At 41.2% G+C, this 15,071-nt stretch overlaps 1 protein-coding gene across 5 annotated transcripts in view; it reads right to left on the bottom strand.

Moving 5' to 3' along the window:
- Nucleotides 1-15,071, bottom strand: part of mideasb (mitotic deacetylase associated SANT domain protein b) — a 70,697-nt gene that overhangs the window by 5,587 nt on the left and 50,039 nt on the right. For all 5 annotated transcript variants that reach the window (XM_078406207.1, XM_078406211.1, XM_078406209.1 and 2 more), the window contains exons 6-11: nt 11,346-11,488; nt 9,505-9,608; nt 9,310-9,385; nt 5,534-5,622; nt 4,452-4,601; nt 1,592-1,783 (exon numbers count right to left, since the gene is read on the bottom strand). In XM_078406207.1, coding sequence (XP_078262333.1) covers nt 1,592-1,783; nt 4,452-4,601; nt 5,534-5,622; nt 9,310-9,385; nt 9,505-9,608; nt 11,346-11,488 — 754 coding nt within the window. The remainder of the gene's footprint in view (nt 1-1,591; nt 1,784-4,451; nt 4,602-5,533; nt 5,623-9,309; nt 9,386-9,504; nt 9,609-11,345; nt 11,489-15,071) is intronic.

Below are 15,071 nucleotides of genomic sequence, written 5' to 3'. Positions count from 1 at the left end.
GAAGAATGTATTGTTCTATTAAAAAGAGGGCAAAGGTTTAAGGTGAGAAGAAGGAGTTTTAAATTAGAGCCGAGGAGCATTTTAATTTTGTTTTGAGAGAATGGTTGATATCTGGAACGCATTGTCAAAGGAGATGGACCCAGTCTTAATGCGGGCAAATGGGATTAGTGCAGTTGGACAACAAGGTTGGCATGGACATGGTGGGCTGTAGGACCTGTTTCTGTGCTCTATAACTCCATGATTCTCATCCTGAGACAGTGCTCAGAACCTTTATTTCTTTTTGAGAAGTTGGTATGGACCATGACAATGCCCTTTAAAATATAGCACCTCTTCATTACTACTGTGGAGAGACAGCCTGGATTTTGAACTTGGGTTTCTGCAGCTGAACATCCGCACAAAACCTTCAGACTCACAGGCAAACATTTGAATGTGGTGTACATAGCTGCACATAAGACCTTGCATTTTACAATCCCAGGCTGCAAAACAAACCTGGATTGATTGATGTGGATTTGATAGAGGTGGAAGATACACAGATGAGATCAGCAGAGGTTCAGGAAGGATATTTGACATTAAGCTCCACGATATTCATTCATTCAACTATGGAATACAACAAACTGGTTTATGTTTGTAACTCTTTTCCAATTAAGATTTCCTGGGTTTGAAGTTCTAAAGTGCTGAAGGCCATGAGAGACATCACTGATAAACACAAGACAAAGTGTTAAGGCTCAGGCAGCATCTTGAGAGAACATAGATAGTCAACATGAGTAGCAAAGAACTGCAGATGCTGGTTTAAATCGAAGGTATACACAAACTGCTGAAGTAACTCAGCGGGACAGGCAGCATTTCTGGAGAGAAGGAGTGGGCGACTGTTCGGGTCGAGACCCTTCTTCAGACTAGCATCATTTCACGTCGAGACCATATGAAGAAAAGTCGCAATCTGAAAATGCCTATTCATGTTCTTCTGAGATGCTGCCTGACCCGTTGAGTTATCCCAGGACTTTTGTGCCTTTTTTGTAAACAGCATCTGTAGTTCCTGTATCTACTGAAAAATCCTTTCTCTTGTATTAGTTCAGCATCCACCACAGCCACTACCCCATGTCCCTTTTCAATATTTAATCAAGATGCTCTGTAACAGCAAACTGAAAACTCCCCAGAATATCAGGGTCAATGCTTTGTGTAGATCTATGCATTACCTCAGGCAACACAGTAACCAGTAGAGTTACAAGAACAAGAAAAGTAGGTTTCTTTATGAAATACAGCTTGACTATAATGAATAAATAAGACCTGAAACCTGAAATAAAACCAGAATTCATCATGAATGAAACATTAACTCAGTTTCTCTCTCTTTGTGTTTTTTACTTAGGACTTTCAACTCCTGCAGTATTTTATTTTCAAATTAATAAAGGCTCTATCCAACAATCCCTTAATCATGGAAACCAAATTGAACAATTAATAAATGGCCTCTTATTAAATTATCTGCAGCACATTGAAAACATTAACTACTATCAATTGATAGACTCTGGTCTCCAACTCCATAACTCACTGATACCATCATGTCTGCCGTGTCTCATTCATTCCCCATCAACCTTACCTGAGTCACAATCAATTTCTTGTGATCAGGTTTGTATTCTTCCTTTTCTTTCTCTTCTTCCTCGTCCTCATCTTCGGCTTCCTCTTCCTCATCTTCGTCTGTATCCTCTTTAACCTCCTCTTTCACCTCCTCCGACAAATCATTCTTAGAATCTGGTGCAAGAGGGGTGCGGGTTTTACGCCGGAGTGAATCCTGCCAAAAATAAAGTTGCCGTCTGAGCAAGACTTCCAGGTTGTCATTCTTCTAAGGAATGCAAAAGGATCTCGACTCCGCCAAAAAATCCAGTTTGTCACCAAGACCACTACTTCAACCACAGTAATAATGTGTCATCCAAAACCATCACTGCCTCAACCCAAATGTTGCTATTCACCTACATCTGTGTTACCTCTGATCTTAACAATCCTAGTGCACTCTTGTACACCTTCCCACTTTGTATGGAAGTTACTTAAATGGAACAATATGCTTTGGAATTATCCCAATAAAGTTGAGTTAATTCAAAACTCTGTTCTTCCATTTAAATAAGTTCTATATTATTTTGCTGAATTGCTTCGAAGATTTTTGTGCCCTGAACCATCAGATTATGGTGCTATTTTATGAGACATAAGGAAAATGATTATGGTTATCAAGCAATGTATGTGACCTATGTCAGATCAAGGTCTTTTAACATGTTAGTTTTAATTTCCCACTTGTTAAAATCCCTCCCATGGTCTTTGTCCTCTTGACCTCCACAACAATTTTCAGCTCTACAACACGCCATCTCCAATTCTAGCCAATTGAATGTTTGAGCCCTCTGACCACCATCTATCTGGATGGTAAACTCCGCAATTGCCTCTATTAATCACAAAATAACTCTACTAACCTCTTTAGTCCGTTAATCTGTGGAACTCATTGCCACAGAGGGCTGTGGAGGCCATCAGTGGATATTTTTAAGACAGACAAATTCTTGATTAGAATGGGTGTCAAGGGTTATGGGGAGAAGGCAGGAAAATGGGATTAGGAGACAGAGATCAGCCATGATTGAATGGCAGAGTAGACTCCATGAGCCGAATGGCCTAATTCTACTCCTATAACTTGTGAATATTTTCTCCTTTGCTCAATTCTTGTCCATTCATTCCTAATTACACAATATGTTGCACTTATGTGACAATGCCTTCATACAACATTAAAAGACAATATAAATGCAACATATTATTGTTTGAGTAGATTGTAAAGGTAGTCTTCACATTCGTCTCGACAACAACATCTTGCATTGAACAATATGTTCCAGAGAACACACAACCAGGGCCTCAGAAGATGATGTTAGAAGTTTGATCAATCTGTTAAGCTTGTCAGAGGATCCCAAAGGAAAGATGAGCGGTAGTGGAGCTAAGAAAGTTATGGAGAGGTCTGAGAACTATTGAAACTGAAGGCATACACATCAAGAGTGAAGTGATTAACTTCGATGATCAAATACCCAGAATTTTAAAATGTGTATGTCACCCAGAGGGTGATGAGCTGATGAGATTACCCAAATATGACAATTTTATCTCACTCTTCCTAAGTTAAAAACTTTAAAGTAATTGAAAAGTTGGATTCAGGTGGGTCCAAATTAATGTTATGGCACAGTTCAGAGGTCAAGAACAAAGTTACTGTTGGCGGAAGTGTCAACAGTGACTCATTGACACCACTTTCCCTTTTGAGAAAGCTCCAGTTCCACAGCCTTATTTCAGATTTCCAGCACATGCATTTTATTGCTTTTAATTTACCACACAAATCTGGATAATGATTCAATATTATGCTGCAAGAGTGATGCATTGTCAGAGTGCCAATTCAAGGACAATTAAGAAGCAATAAAGGCTGATCTTGCAGCAACACCTAGATCCCCCAAATTATGAAAAGTTTAAAAAAGCAGCTGGATGCAAAAGATCCTGCCCTATTTGGGCGGAAGCAGAATTTTGACCTTTATCATCTTAGTCAATGTTATTCCTGGATCAACGCCACAGAACAAGATTACCTGATGACCATTACAATTTTATTTATGAGCCATGCTTTGAGGAAATTCTCTGCAATACAATAGCATTTTTTTGGCTACAAAGTGGTTTGGGACATCCAGAGACAGCGAAAAGCACTGTACAAAATGCAATTGTTTTTAAATGGAAAACCCAATGTGTTTAAAATCTTGGACCATAATTTGTTCACGCATTTTTAAATTAAGAGATCCAAAGTAAACATTGCTCCACTGCATTACTTAAATTATTGCATCGTATGGGAGGCGCATTCCCAATCTCGTTGTACCCCTGGGTACAATGACAATAAAGATATATTGTATTGTATTGTATTGTATTGCAGTGCAGACCTAGGTCAAAGGCTGGGATCTTCTTTGTGGTCAGTATCTTTATTCACCAGTCTATCGACCAGAAACCCATCAATTAGCAACTCAAACATTGCAGTTACAAAAGCTGGAGGTCCTGTATTATGTGCCTCTCCCAAGCTTTTCCACCATCTCCAAGAAGAAAATATATTATGAGTGCATTACAATTCTCTCCACTTGCCTGATGGGTGAAGCTGTAACAACAAACTCAAGTGGTCTGACAATCAGGGAAAAGCAACACATCTTAAGATCCAACATCTTATGTTTTACTCTTTTATCATCATCCCATGACTCCTCCACCCATTTCCACTTATCTCCAAATAATTACATGGTTTCTTTAATCACCTTTGTGAAATGCACCACAGCACAATTATCTTCATTAAACAATTATTTCCCAAGTTTTTATCCTGTAATATGGAGACCAGTCATGCGTACAACGCCCTAACTAGACAGCTAAATTTCTCCAGACCTTTTCATAAACTAGTATTTTAGGAAGCAATAGGAAAGCACCTTTCTGTCAACTGTGCTTGGCTCAGCCACAATCTTACAGTCAGTTGGGGAAGTGTCACCAAATATCAATGTTCCATTCTTGCCAATTTTGACCTGTCTTTTGTATGTATAGTAAAATTCCACACACTGGGCCACTGTCTTTGTTTTCACCTGTTAAAACAGAAGGGAAGAATTCAATGAATTTCATGACACTCATTGTGTCCTTGCCAGCTCCTTGCAAGCTAATGCTACTCTTCTGCTATTTCTATTTTCCATACCAGTGCAAATTTATTTTCTTTAGTTATACATCCAACACCCTTTACATGGCTTCTATTGAAACTATTTGTACCAACCCTTCTAGCAATACATTCCAAATCACAACAAAAATCGTTTATTCCACCTCAGCCTTTTCTCAACGATCATAATGCTGTTCTTCTTTTGATTACTGATCATCCTGCCAATGGGAACACTGTAATAAATATGAACATTTCAGTTAAACACTCCATCAGCCTGTGTTGGAAGCAACTGCAGATGTTGCTAACACAAAAGATAGACACAAAATCTCTCCACTGACTCTCAGTCTGAAGAAGTGTTTTGACCTTTGGGTGGCACAGTGGTAGAGTTGCTGCCTTACCGCGCCAGGGACCCAGGTACGATCCTGACTACCGGTGCTTATCTGTACGGAGTTTTACGCAACCCCTTTAACCGCATGGGTTTTCTCCAGGTGCTCCGGTTTCCTCCCACACTCCAAAGGCGTACAGGTTTGTACGTTAATTGGCTCCTGTACATTGGCCTTACTATGTAGGATAGTGCTAGTGTACGGGGTAATCACTTGTCTGCGCAGACTCGGTGGGTCGAAGGACCCATTTCTGTGCTGTATCTTTAAAAGTCTAAAAACTCGAAACTTCACCTATTCATTTTCTCCAAAGATGAGTTACTTTAGCATTTTGTGTCTAACTCCATTAATCTTCCCTATTCAGTAAAACAATTTTCTCCAAGATCTCCATTAACTATTATTTAAATAACTTTCCCCTTAACCTTCGCTTCCTCCCGTTTATCACCACAAACACTTTTCATTTTGGCATGAATGACTCGGGCCTTACCAGCTTCTGAACAAGGAAGAAATCCTTTTTGTGCGCTGCCAGCCCTTTATTAAACATCACCTTCTCTCGAGAAGTCCACTTATCTGACCCTGTAGATCATAAAAGGAGAATCAGGCATGTTGGCGAGTACTGTTGGCTACTCAATCTAGGGGCTCCCTCACTTATAGAAGAGCCGTATTTTGGAAATCTGTCTTTATGCAAATTCTACCTTAAATTTAACATTTTTTCCCAAGAAATTCTGACTTAAATTTAACATTTTTTCCCAAGAAAATAATATTTCATAGTAGAGATTCGTTTCATTGAATTAGCGTGAATATTTGATGAAATGAAAGAATTATAACATGTATGCAGAGACTTATGATATGGGTAGCTACAGAAAAGTAATGTTTCTGATTTAAAGATATCAGCTTGCAGACAGTTTTCAGGGAGGAAACCCACACATGACTGCACCTTTGATTCTCACATCTGAATCAGTGTCTTGTGGAGTTTAGGTTTAATTTATACAATGCTTGTGCTGAACATGATGCCAAGATAAACTAATCTCATGTGCAAACCACATGGGTCAGAGCAGCCCATGCCTTACCAATCTTAGATCCAACAGTTCCTGCTTCGACTGTGTTCCAGTGAGGCTTTGGCAGGGGACCAACATTTAATTTTGTTCTGTGGTCACTGCACTCCTTCGCTCAGGGACATCAAGTATGAGGCTGAGACCAATCCACAGCAATAAGGCACTCAGGACATCCTTAGACACCCAGTCCTCTAATCGCCCAGCTTCTCCATCCCCAAAACCCTCAAAATCCTAACTCATCCAACTCTGGACTCTGAACTGTAATTGTAATCACTACCACTGGTAGTCAAATCTTTCATTACTTACACACCTCTACAATAACATAACCACACTTCGCTACTGCTCTTTTCACCCTAAAACAAGCCATAATTTGGTATCAAATTTAGTTTACCATTAAATGTTTTTGGATGGTTATTACCTTAACCTGCTAATGCAATTTGTTACATGCGAGGAGAAAACCGATAACAGAAGCTAAATAGGGTGGTCAACCTCCCCATCACCCCCTGCCCCCCCTCCTCCCTCTCATTTTTGATGCTTTCCCAAAGGAAGGGCAGTATTTTGGGGGGAGAACTGGCTATCAATGTGTTTGCAACCTCAGGATGTCATAAAGTGTTTCAAAGCCATCGATATACTTTTTTTTTAATCACACTGTGGAAAGAGGTACAAAGCCTGAAGTCCCACACCACCAGTTTCAAGAACAGCTACTTTCCTCCAAACATTTTATTTTTGAACCGACCTCCACAACCCTAATCTGACCTTGTCAACGTAATATTACAGGCCACCTCTTATACCACCATGGCCCTATTTCCCAATGCCGTTTTCCATTAATGTCTTGCTTGTTTGCAGTCTTTTATTTTTCACTGGCTTGTAGAATTTATGATTTTGTGCTTGTCCGAGTTTCTGTTCCTGTGATGCTGACACAAGCTAGATTTTCATTGTCTTTGTACTTCACTTTATTTGTATTAGTATATTATTGTCATCTGTACTGAGATACAGTGGAAAAATCTGGTACTCGTGTGTAGTATGATTTAATGTGATGGCACACAATCAAGCCATACGCAAGTACTACAAGTAATGGAAAGAAAAAAATACTAGAGGGAAGAATATAGTGTTATAGCATTTTAGCATTACAGTTACAGATAGAAAAAACTGCAAAGTGTGCAATGAGGAAGAGTGAGAGTTTGGAACAACACCCTAATTTATGGGAGGACCATTCAATAATCTGGAAGAAACTATTATTAAGTTTCTGTATCTTCTGCTCGATGATAGAAGGGAATGAATGGGGTGAAAATGGTTCTTGATTCTGCTTGTTGGTTTACTGAGCCAGTTGGAGTTAATGGGGTGGGGGCGTGGGGGGTGGGGGGGGGGAGTGGGAAAGAGGGGTTGGCTTGGCTGGTTAATGTGATGGACTAAGCTACATTAACAAAACTCTGAAATTTCTTGTAATCTAGGGCAGAGCTGTTGCCAAATTAAGCAGTGATGCATCCCAATAGGATGCTTTAAATGGTGCATCTGTTGAAGTTGATAAAGAGTCACTGTAGACATACCAGTGACTCTTTATACTTCCTTGTTCTCCTGAGGAAGTAGAGGCACTGGTGTGCTTTCTTGGCCTTAGCTTCAATGTGATTGGAAAATTTATTGGTGATATTTACACCTGGGAACCAGAAATTCTCGACCATTTCCACATGATGCTGATTAGTTGGTGTTCATCACATTGTTTCCTGAAGTAGTAATTAGCTCCTTTGCCTTGCTGACATTGATAGACTGTCCTCTTGACACAATGTTACGAAGCTCTATCTCCTTCTTGTACTCTGTCTTATCACTGTTCAAGATTCTGTCCGCTGCTGTGGCATCATTTGTAAACTTGTAAATGGAGTTAGAGCAGAATTTGGCCGCACAATCTTGAGTAAATAAGAATATAGTAAGGTGCTGAGAACACATCCATACGGGGCACCGGTGTTTAGAATTATTCAGAAGTAGGTGTTGTCACCTATCCTCACTGATTATGGTGTATGAATTAGGAAGTGGAGGGTCCAATTACAGAGGAGGTGCTGATTCCTGCATCCAGCAGTATGGAGAGGAATTTGGTTGGGATTATGGCGTTGAAGGTTATAGTCAATAAATAGGAGTCTATTGTAGGTGTCCTTGCTACTTAGATGCTCCATCAATGAGTGTAGGGCCAGGGAAATTATGCCTGCTGTGGACCTTTTGCAGTGATAGGCAAACTGCAGTGGATCAAAGCTGTCTGGGAAACTGGAGTTGATGTATGCCATGACCAGACTCTAGCAACACATTACTGGACAGTGGTCATTAAAACACGCTACCTTTTTCAGGATGATAATGATCATCTTAGTGCAGGTAGGAATCTCATCAAGAGGTAGGGAGAGGTTAAAGATGTCTAGTCCACGTAGATCCTGAGGACGCAGCCAGGAATTTCATTTGGGCCAATTGTTTTCCATGGGTTCAATCTCAGGAGGGCTGATCTGACACATGTGACAGTGATCGTGGATGAAGAAGCACCCAAGGCTGACAGGATGGATGACCTAATTCCACTGTCCTTTTAATAACAGGCAACATAGAATGGATTCAGCTGTCAGGGAGAGATGCATTGTTGCCAGCGATACCCAACTTCACTTTGTAACCATTTACAACATGCTAGCCTTGCCTCAATCAACAGGCATCCACGTGGTTATTTAAACTCTAGATGGCTTTGCCAAGGTTGTAAATAGATTTCCTGTACTTTAAGGATGCTTTGACTTGAAAGCTGCACTGTAATTGTACATATGACAATATAGTCTGCCCACAGACATCCATGAAATAATGACATAAATAACCTGTGTTTGTGAAGATGGCTTAGTGTGAGAATTAGTCAGAACACTGGGAACAATGCCAATAAAACCCACAGACGTTTAACGTCTCATTCAGCAGTCTACTGAAGCAACATTAACATGGATGACAGTAGGACCGTTCTGAATGAAGTGAGATTATTACTCACTGAACATTACTCTGTAACCGCTTCGGACTGTTGCAAAGGTTCACTGTTGCAGGCAACAACAACGCTGTTTGCTACAAGGGCAATATTGTCGCTTAACCAAGTCTAGTAGCACCAAGTCCTAGGTGTGCTCACCAGTCTCACATAGTGTTCTCTTTGAATGCAAAAGTAAACAAATGGTGAGTCAAAGCCAGGAAATTAAAAAAAATCACTTACCTGCATAGTGATAATTGATCAGTGCCTTGCTCCTGCCCCGTGGATTCCTCTTAATCAGCAGCATGTTCAGGGCTGCCTGATAGGGACATAAACAAACAGAGATGAAGACATCAAATAGAAATACACACACAAGGTGTGCATGTATAGCTTTATTGGTGGGAGTCAACAAATAAACAGAGATTGAGGATCGCTCACCAATATATTTCCCTTGGCCTCATGCAGACAGTGTAAGGCTAGCTCCTGGTTAGTACCTCCACCTGGTAAAATATCGGAGCAGGCTACAGTCATCAGGTCCTCCACTACAAGGCAAACCAAACAAGACCATGCATTAGTTTGGAGGAGAATGACACAATTTTTAAATGTCTCAGAGCACTGCCATCTCCTGCCCCATTTCCTGACTACCCCTTTCTTTTTATTATACGTGGTGATCATTGTTGGATGCCAACCCAACAGGCACTAAACAGCCAGCAGATTTTGGAAGAGTCATACTGTATGGAAACAGGCCCTGAGGTTCACCGAATATTCACCAATTATCAACTGTCCATTTACACTAATCCTACGTTGATCCAATTTATTTTAATTATTGTCTCCATGTTCACATCAACCCCCCCCCCCCCCCCCTTCAAATATCTACCACTCACCTACACACCAGGGTAAATTTACACGCGTCAACTAACCTACCAACCTCTGTTTTTGGAGAGTGGAAGGAAGCTACAATAGTACGTGGATGTTTCACTGAAAATCTTTATCCAGTTGGTAGATTTTGAAGTAGGAGTTAGGAAACGGAGCACTGACAGCACAGGAGTAGATTAATTAGAGACCCAAGACCCTTGGAAATAGAGTAATGTGAAGAGGATGAGATATTTAAAAATAAGGGTTCTACCAGATTGAAAGACACTTGAAGTTGACAAGTACTAGGGTGAATGTAACTTATTACTCGAGTGACATTTGTGGTTTTACATCACCAAACATCAATCTAAATCAGTACCATCACTGTGGTATCATAAATCTATCCCAACATCACATTTAGCCAACTTATTGATTGCTAGATATTATTGCTGGACATAAAATACACAAATACCCTATTTTCTGGATAGCAAGGGAAATCAAAGATGTGCAGTTAGTGCAACTAAGTGGTGCCAAGGTAAAAGATTATGCCATGATTTTGCTGAATTGCTTTTAAGCTTCTTGTGCTCTGAACCATCAGATTATGGTGCCATTTTGAGAGACAAAAGGAAAATAGTTATGGTTGTCAAGCAATGTATTTGAGAGTGAAAACTGATAATACTCTATCAGCCAACAAATTGGAGGTGGGCTTTCCAGCTTTTCTCAAAGTAAGTAAACTCTGTTACAAAAAACAAAGACTACATAGCAAATAGCACTCTGCACAATGGATACACAAGGAGCTGCAGGTGCTGGAATCTTGAGCAAAACACTATGTGCTGGAGTAACTCAGCGGGTCAGGCAGCATTTGTGGAGGGAATGGACAGACGATATTTCGGATCAGGACCTTTTCAGACTCAGCACTCTACTAAACTGCATTTAATTAGGAAAAAGACTCTTTAAAAAAAGACTCAAACTTTCATCAGAGAGAGATCCAACATGGAAACAGGTCTTTTAGCCCACCAGATCCACACTAACCATTTACCACCCATTTACAGTAATCCTATTTTACTCTCCCCACATTTCCTTATTCTTCACAAACATTACAGATTACTTCACATCAACACTTCCCTACATGACGACTCCTACCCTTAAACTTTGTACCACATTGTTGTGTTCCTCAACACAGCTGATTAAAAACCTGATTACCTGATTAAAAACAATTACTTCTCCAGTAAAATGTAGCCAATGCAGGATAATTATACAATATCCATTACTCTCATAAAATGAATCCCAATTTTCTACAGCAATACAACCTGCAAAATGGTTTGACAATCACCTTCACTCAGCTATGATTAGCAACATCATAACATGTAGACATTTAACAAATTATTTCTATTAAAGAAAATTCTAAAATGAATTTGAATTCTTACTTATTTGTTGGTTAAGCCGACGGTTTTTAGGACTCTCCCAGGGCTTGAATACCAGATCGGCATGGTTGACATCCAACACAGCCATGGACTTGTCACGAAGCTCAGGTATTTCTGCCTGGAACTGGCCGCCAATGTTGATTCGCCTGAGGAAGACGATGACAGAAAACATGTTAAACCAATGAAGCGCCCTCCCTCCAACTCCATTTCCATCAACAAAATACACGAGCGTATATCCAAAGACTTTAAATCCTACATTGTCTGTTTACAACACGCAACACCGAGTACATTTCCACACCAATGACTTGCATCAAAAGTTGTATTCAAAAATGAATCACATGGATATTTTGGGAGAATAAACATTTTCTTCCCAGATAACTTAAAACAGAAACAGAAGTCATTCAGTCCCTCAACCCCATTTTCCCTCCTAGCGAGGGAAGGCGATCAACCTGAAGTCGTTGTGCACGTGGGCACGAATGACGTCGGGCGGAAGAGGAAGGAGGTGCTACAGCGGGAGTTTAGAGAGTTGGGAAAAACGCTGAGAAGTAGGACGTCGAAGGTAGTTATCTCTGGACTGCTACCGGTACCTCGTGCTGGTGAGGCCAGGAACAGAGAGATAGAGGGTATGAATTTATGGCTGAGGGACTGGTGCAGAGAGCAGGGATTTAGATTTCTGGACCACTGGGATCTCTTCTGGGCTAGGGGTGACTTGTACAAAAGGGACGGGTTGCATCTTAACAGCAGGGGGACAAACATTCTGGCAGGCAGGTTTGCTAGTGTGACACCTGTGGCTTTAAACTAAGTAGTGGGGGGGGAGGGGTTAACAAATTGTGAATATGAAGATGAGGTAAAAGGGAATACAGGAGATATTGCAAAAGACTCACGGAAGAATGGGAACAGAAGTTCTAGAGCGGAAAAGAAATTAAGGGCAGGGCCAATTGTGAACGATGTGAGAGGGGAGGTAAATACAGAAGTTAAAGTGTTGTACTTAAATGCGCGTAGTATAAAAAATAAAGTGGATGAGCTTGAGGCTCAGTTAGTCATGGGCAAGTATGATGTTGTAGGGATCACTGAGACATGGCTACAAGAGGACCAGGGCTGGGAACTGAATATTCAGGGGTACACAACGTATAGAAAAGACAGACAGGTGGGCAGAGGGGGTGGGGTTGCTCTGATGGTAAGGAATGATATTCATTCCCTTGCAAGGGGTGACATAGAATCAGGAGATGTTGAATCAGTATGGATAGAAATGAGAAATTGTAAGGGTAAAAAGACCCTAATGGGAGTTATCTATAGGCCCCCAAACAGTAGCCTCGACTTAGGGTGCAAGTTAAATCAGGAGATAAAATTGGCGTGTCAAAAATGTAATGCTACGGTGGTTATGGGAGATTTCAACATGCAGGTAGACTGGGAAAATCAGGTTGGAAATGGACCCCAGGAAAGAGAGTTTGTAGAGTGCCTTCGAGATGGATTCTTAGAACAGCTTGTACTGGAGCCTACCAGGGAGAAGGCAATTCTGGATTTAGTGTTGTGTAATGATCCTGATCTGATAAGGGGACTAGAGGTAAAAGAGCCATTAGGAGGCAGTGATCACAACATGATAAGTTTTACTCTGCAAATGGAAAGGCAGAAGGGAAAATCGGAAGTGTCGGTATTACAGTATAGCAAAGGGGATTACAGAGGCATGAGGCGGGAGCTGGCCAAAATTGATTGGAAGGAGGCCCTAGCAGGGAAGACGGTAGAACAGCAATGGCAGGTATTCCTGGGAATAATGCAGAGGTTGCAGGATCAATTTATTCCAAAGAGGTGGAAAGACTCTAAGGGGAGTAAGAGACACCTGTGGCTGACAAGGGAAGTCAGGGACAGCATAAAAATTAAGGAGAGGAAGTATAACATAGCAAAGAAGAGTGGGAAGACAGAGGATTGGGACTCTTTTAAAGAGCAACAAAAGTTAACTAAAAAGGCAATACGAGGAGAAAAGATGAGGTACGAGGGTAAACTAGCCAATAATATAAAGGAGGATAGCAAAAGTTTTTTTAGGTACGTGAAGAGGAAAAAAATAGTCAAGGCAAATGTGGGTCCCTTGAAGACAGAAGCAGGGGAATTTATTATGGGGAACAAAGAAATGGCAGACGAGTTAAACCGTTACTTTGGATCTGTCTTCACTGAGGAAGATACACACAATCTCCCAAATGTTCTAGGGGCTGGAGAACCTAGGGTGATGGAGGAACTGAAGGAAATCCACATTAGGCAGGAAATGGTTTTGGGTAGACTGATGGGACTGAAGGCTGATAAATCCCCAGGGCCTGATGGTCTGCATCCCAGAGTACTTAAGGAGGTGGCTCTAGAAATAGTGGAAGCATTGGAGATCATTTTTCAATGTTCTATAGATTCAGGATCAGTTCCTGTGGATTGGAGAATAGCAAATGTTATCCCACTTTTTAAGAAAGGAGGGAGAGAGAAAACGGGTAATTATAGACCAGTTAGTCTGACATCAGTGGTGGGGAAAATGCTGGAGTCAATTATAAAAGACGAAATTGCTGAGCATTTGGATAGCAGTAACGGGATCGTTCCGAGTCAGCATGGATTTACGAAGGGGAAATCATGCTTGACAAATCTACTGGAATTTTTTGAGGATGTAACTAGGAAAATTGACAAGGGAGAGTCAGTGGATGTGGTGTACCTCGACTTTCAGAAAGCCTTCGACAAGGTCCCACATAGGAGATTAGTGGGCAAAATTAGGGCACATGGTATTGGGGGTAGGGTACTGACATGGATAGAAAATTGGTTAACAGACAGAAAGCAAAGAGTGGGGATAAATGGGTCCCTTTAGGAATGGCAGGCAGTGACCAGTGGGGTACCGCAAGGTTCGGTGCTGGGACCCCAGCTATTTACGATATACATTAATGACTTAGACGAAGGGATTAAAAGTACCATTAGCAAATTTGCAGATGATACTAAGTTGGGGGGTAGTGTGAATTGTGAGGAAGATGCAAGAAGGCTGCAGGGTGACCTGGACAGGTTGTGTGAGTGGGCGGATACATGGCAGATGCAGTTTAATGTAGATAAGTGTGAGGTTATTCACTTTGGAAGTAAGAATAGAAAGGCAGATTATTATCTGAATGGTGTCAAGTTAGGAGGAGGGGGAGTTCAACGAGATCTGGGTGTCCTAGTGCATCAGTCAATGAAAGGAAGCATGCAGGTTCAGCAGGCAGTGAAGAAAGCCAATGGAATGTTGGCCTTCGTAACAAGAGGAGTTGAGTATAGGAGCAAAGAGGTCCTTCTACAGTTGTACCGGGCCCTGGTGAGACCGCAACTGGAGTACTGTGTGCAGTTTTGGTCTCCAAATTTGAGGAAGGATATTCTTGCTATGGAGGGCGTGCAGCGTAGGTTCACTAGATTAATTCCCGGAATGGCGGGACTGTCGTATGTTGAAAGGCTGGAGCGATTGGGCTTGTATACACTGGAATTTAGAAGGATGAGGGGGGATCTTATTGAAACATATAAGATAATTAGGGGATTGGACACATTAGAGGCAGATAACATGTTCCCAATGTTGGGGGAGTCCAGAACAAGGGGCCACAGTTTGAGAATAAGGGGTAGGCCATTTAGAACGGAGATGAGGAAGAACTTTTTCAGTCAGAGGGTGGTGAAGGTGTGGAATTCTCTGCCTCAGAAGGCAGTGGAGGCCAGTTCGTTGGATGCTTTCAAGAGAGAGCTGGATAGAGC

Source organism: Rhinoraja longicauda, chromosome 10 (assembly GCF_053455715.1).
Source record: "Rhinoraja longicauda isolate Sanriku21f chromosome 10, sRhiLon1.1, whole genome shotgun sequence".
Lineage (NCBI taxonomy): Eukaryota > Metazoa > Chordata > Chondrichthyes > Rajiformes > Arhynchobatidae > Rhinoraja > Rhinoraja longicauda.
The sequence above is the reverse complement of the archived record's forward strand: the minus strand, read 5'-3'. Positions and strand labels throughout refer to the sequence as shown.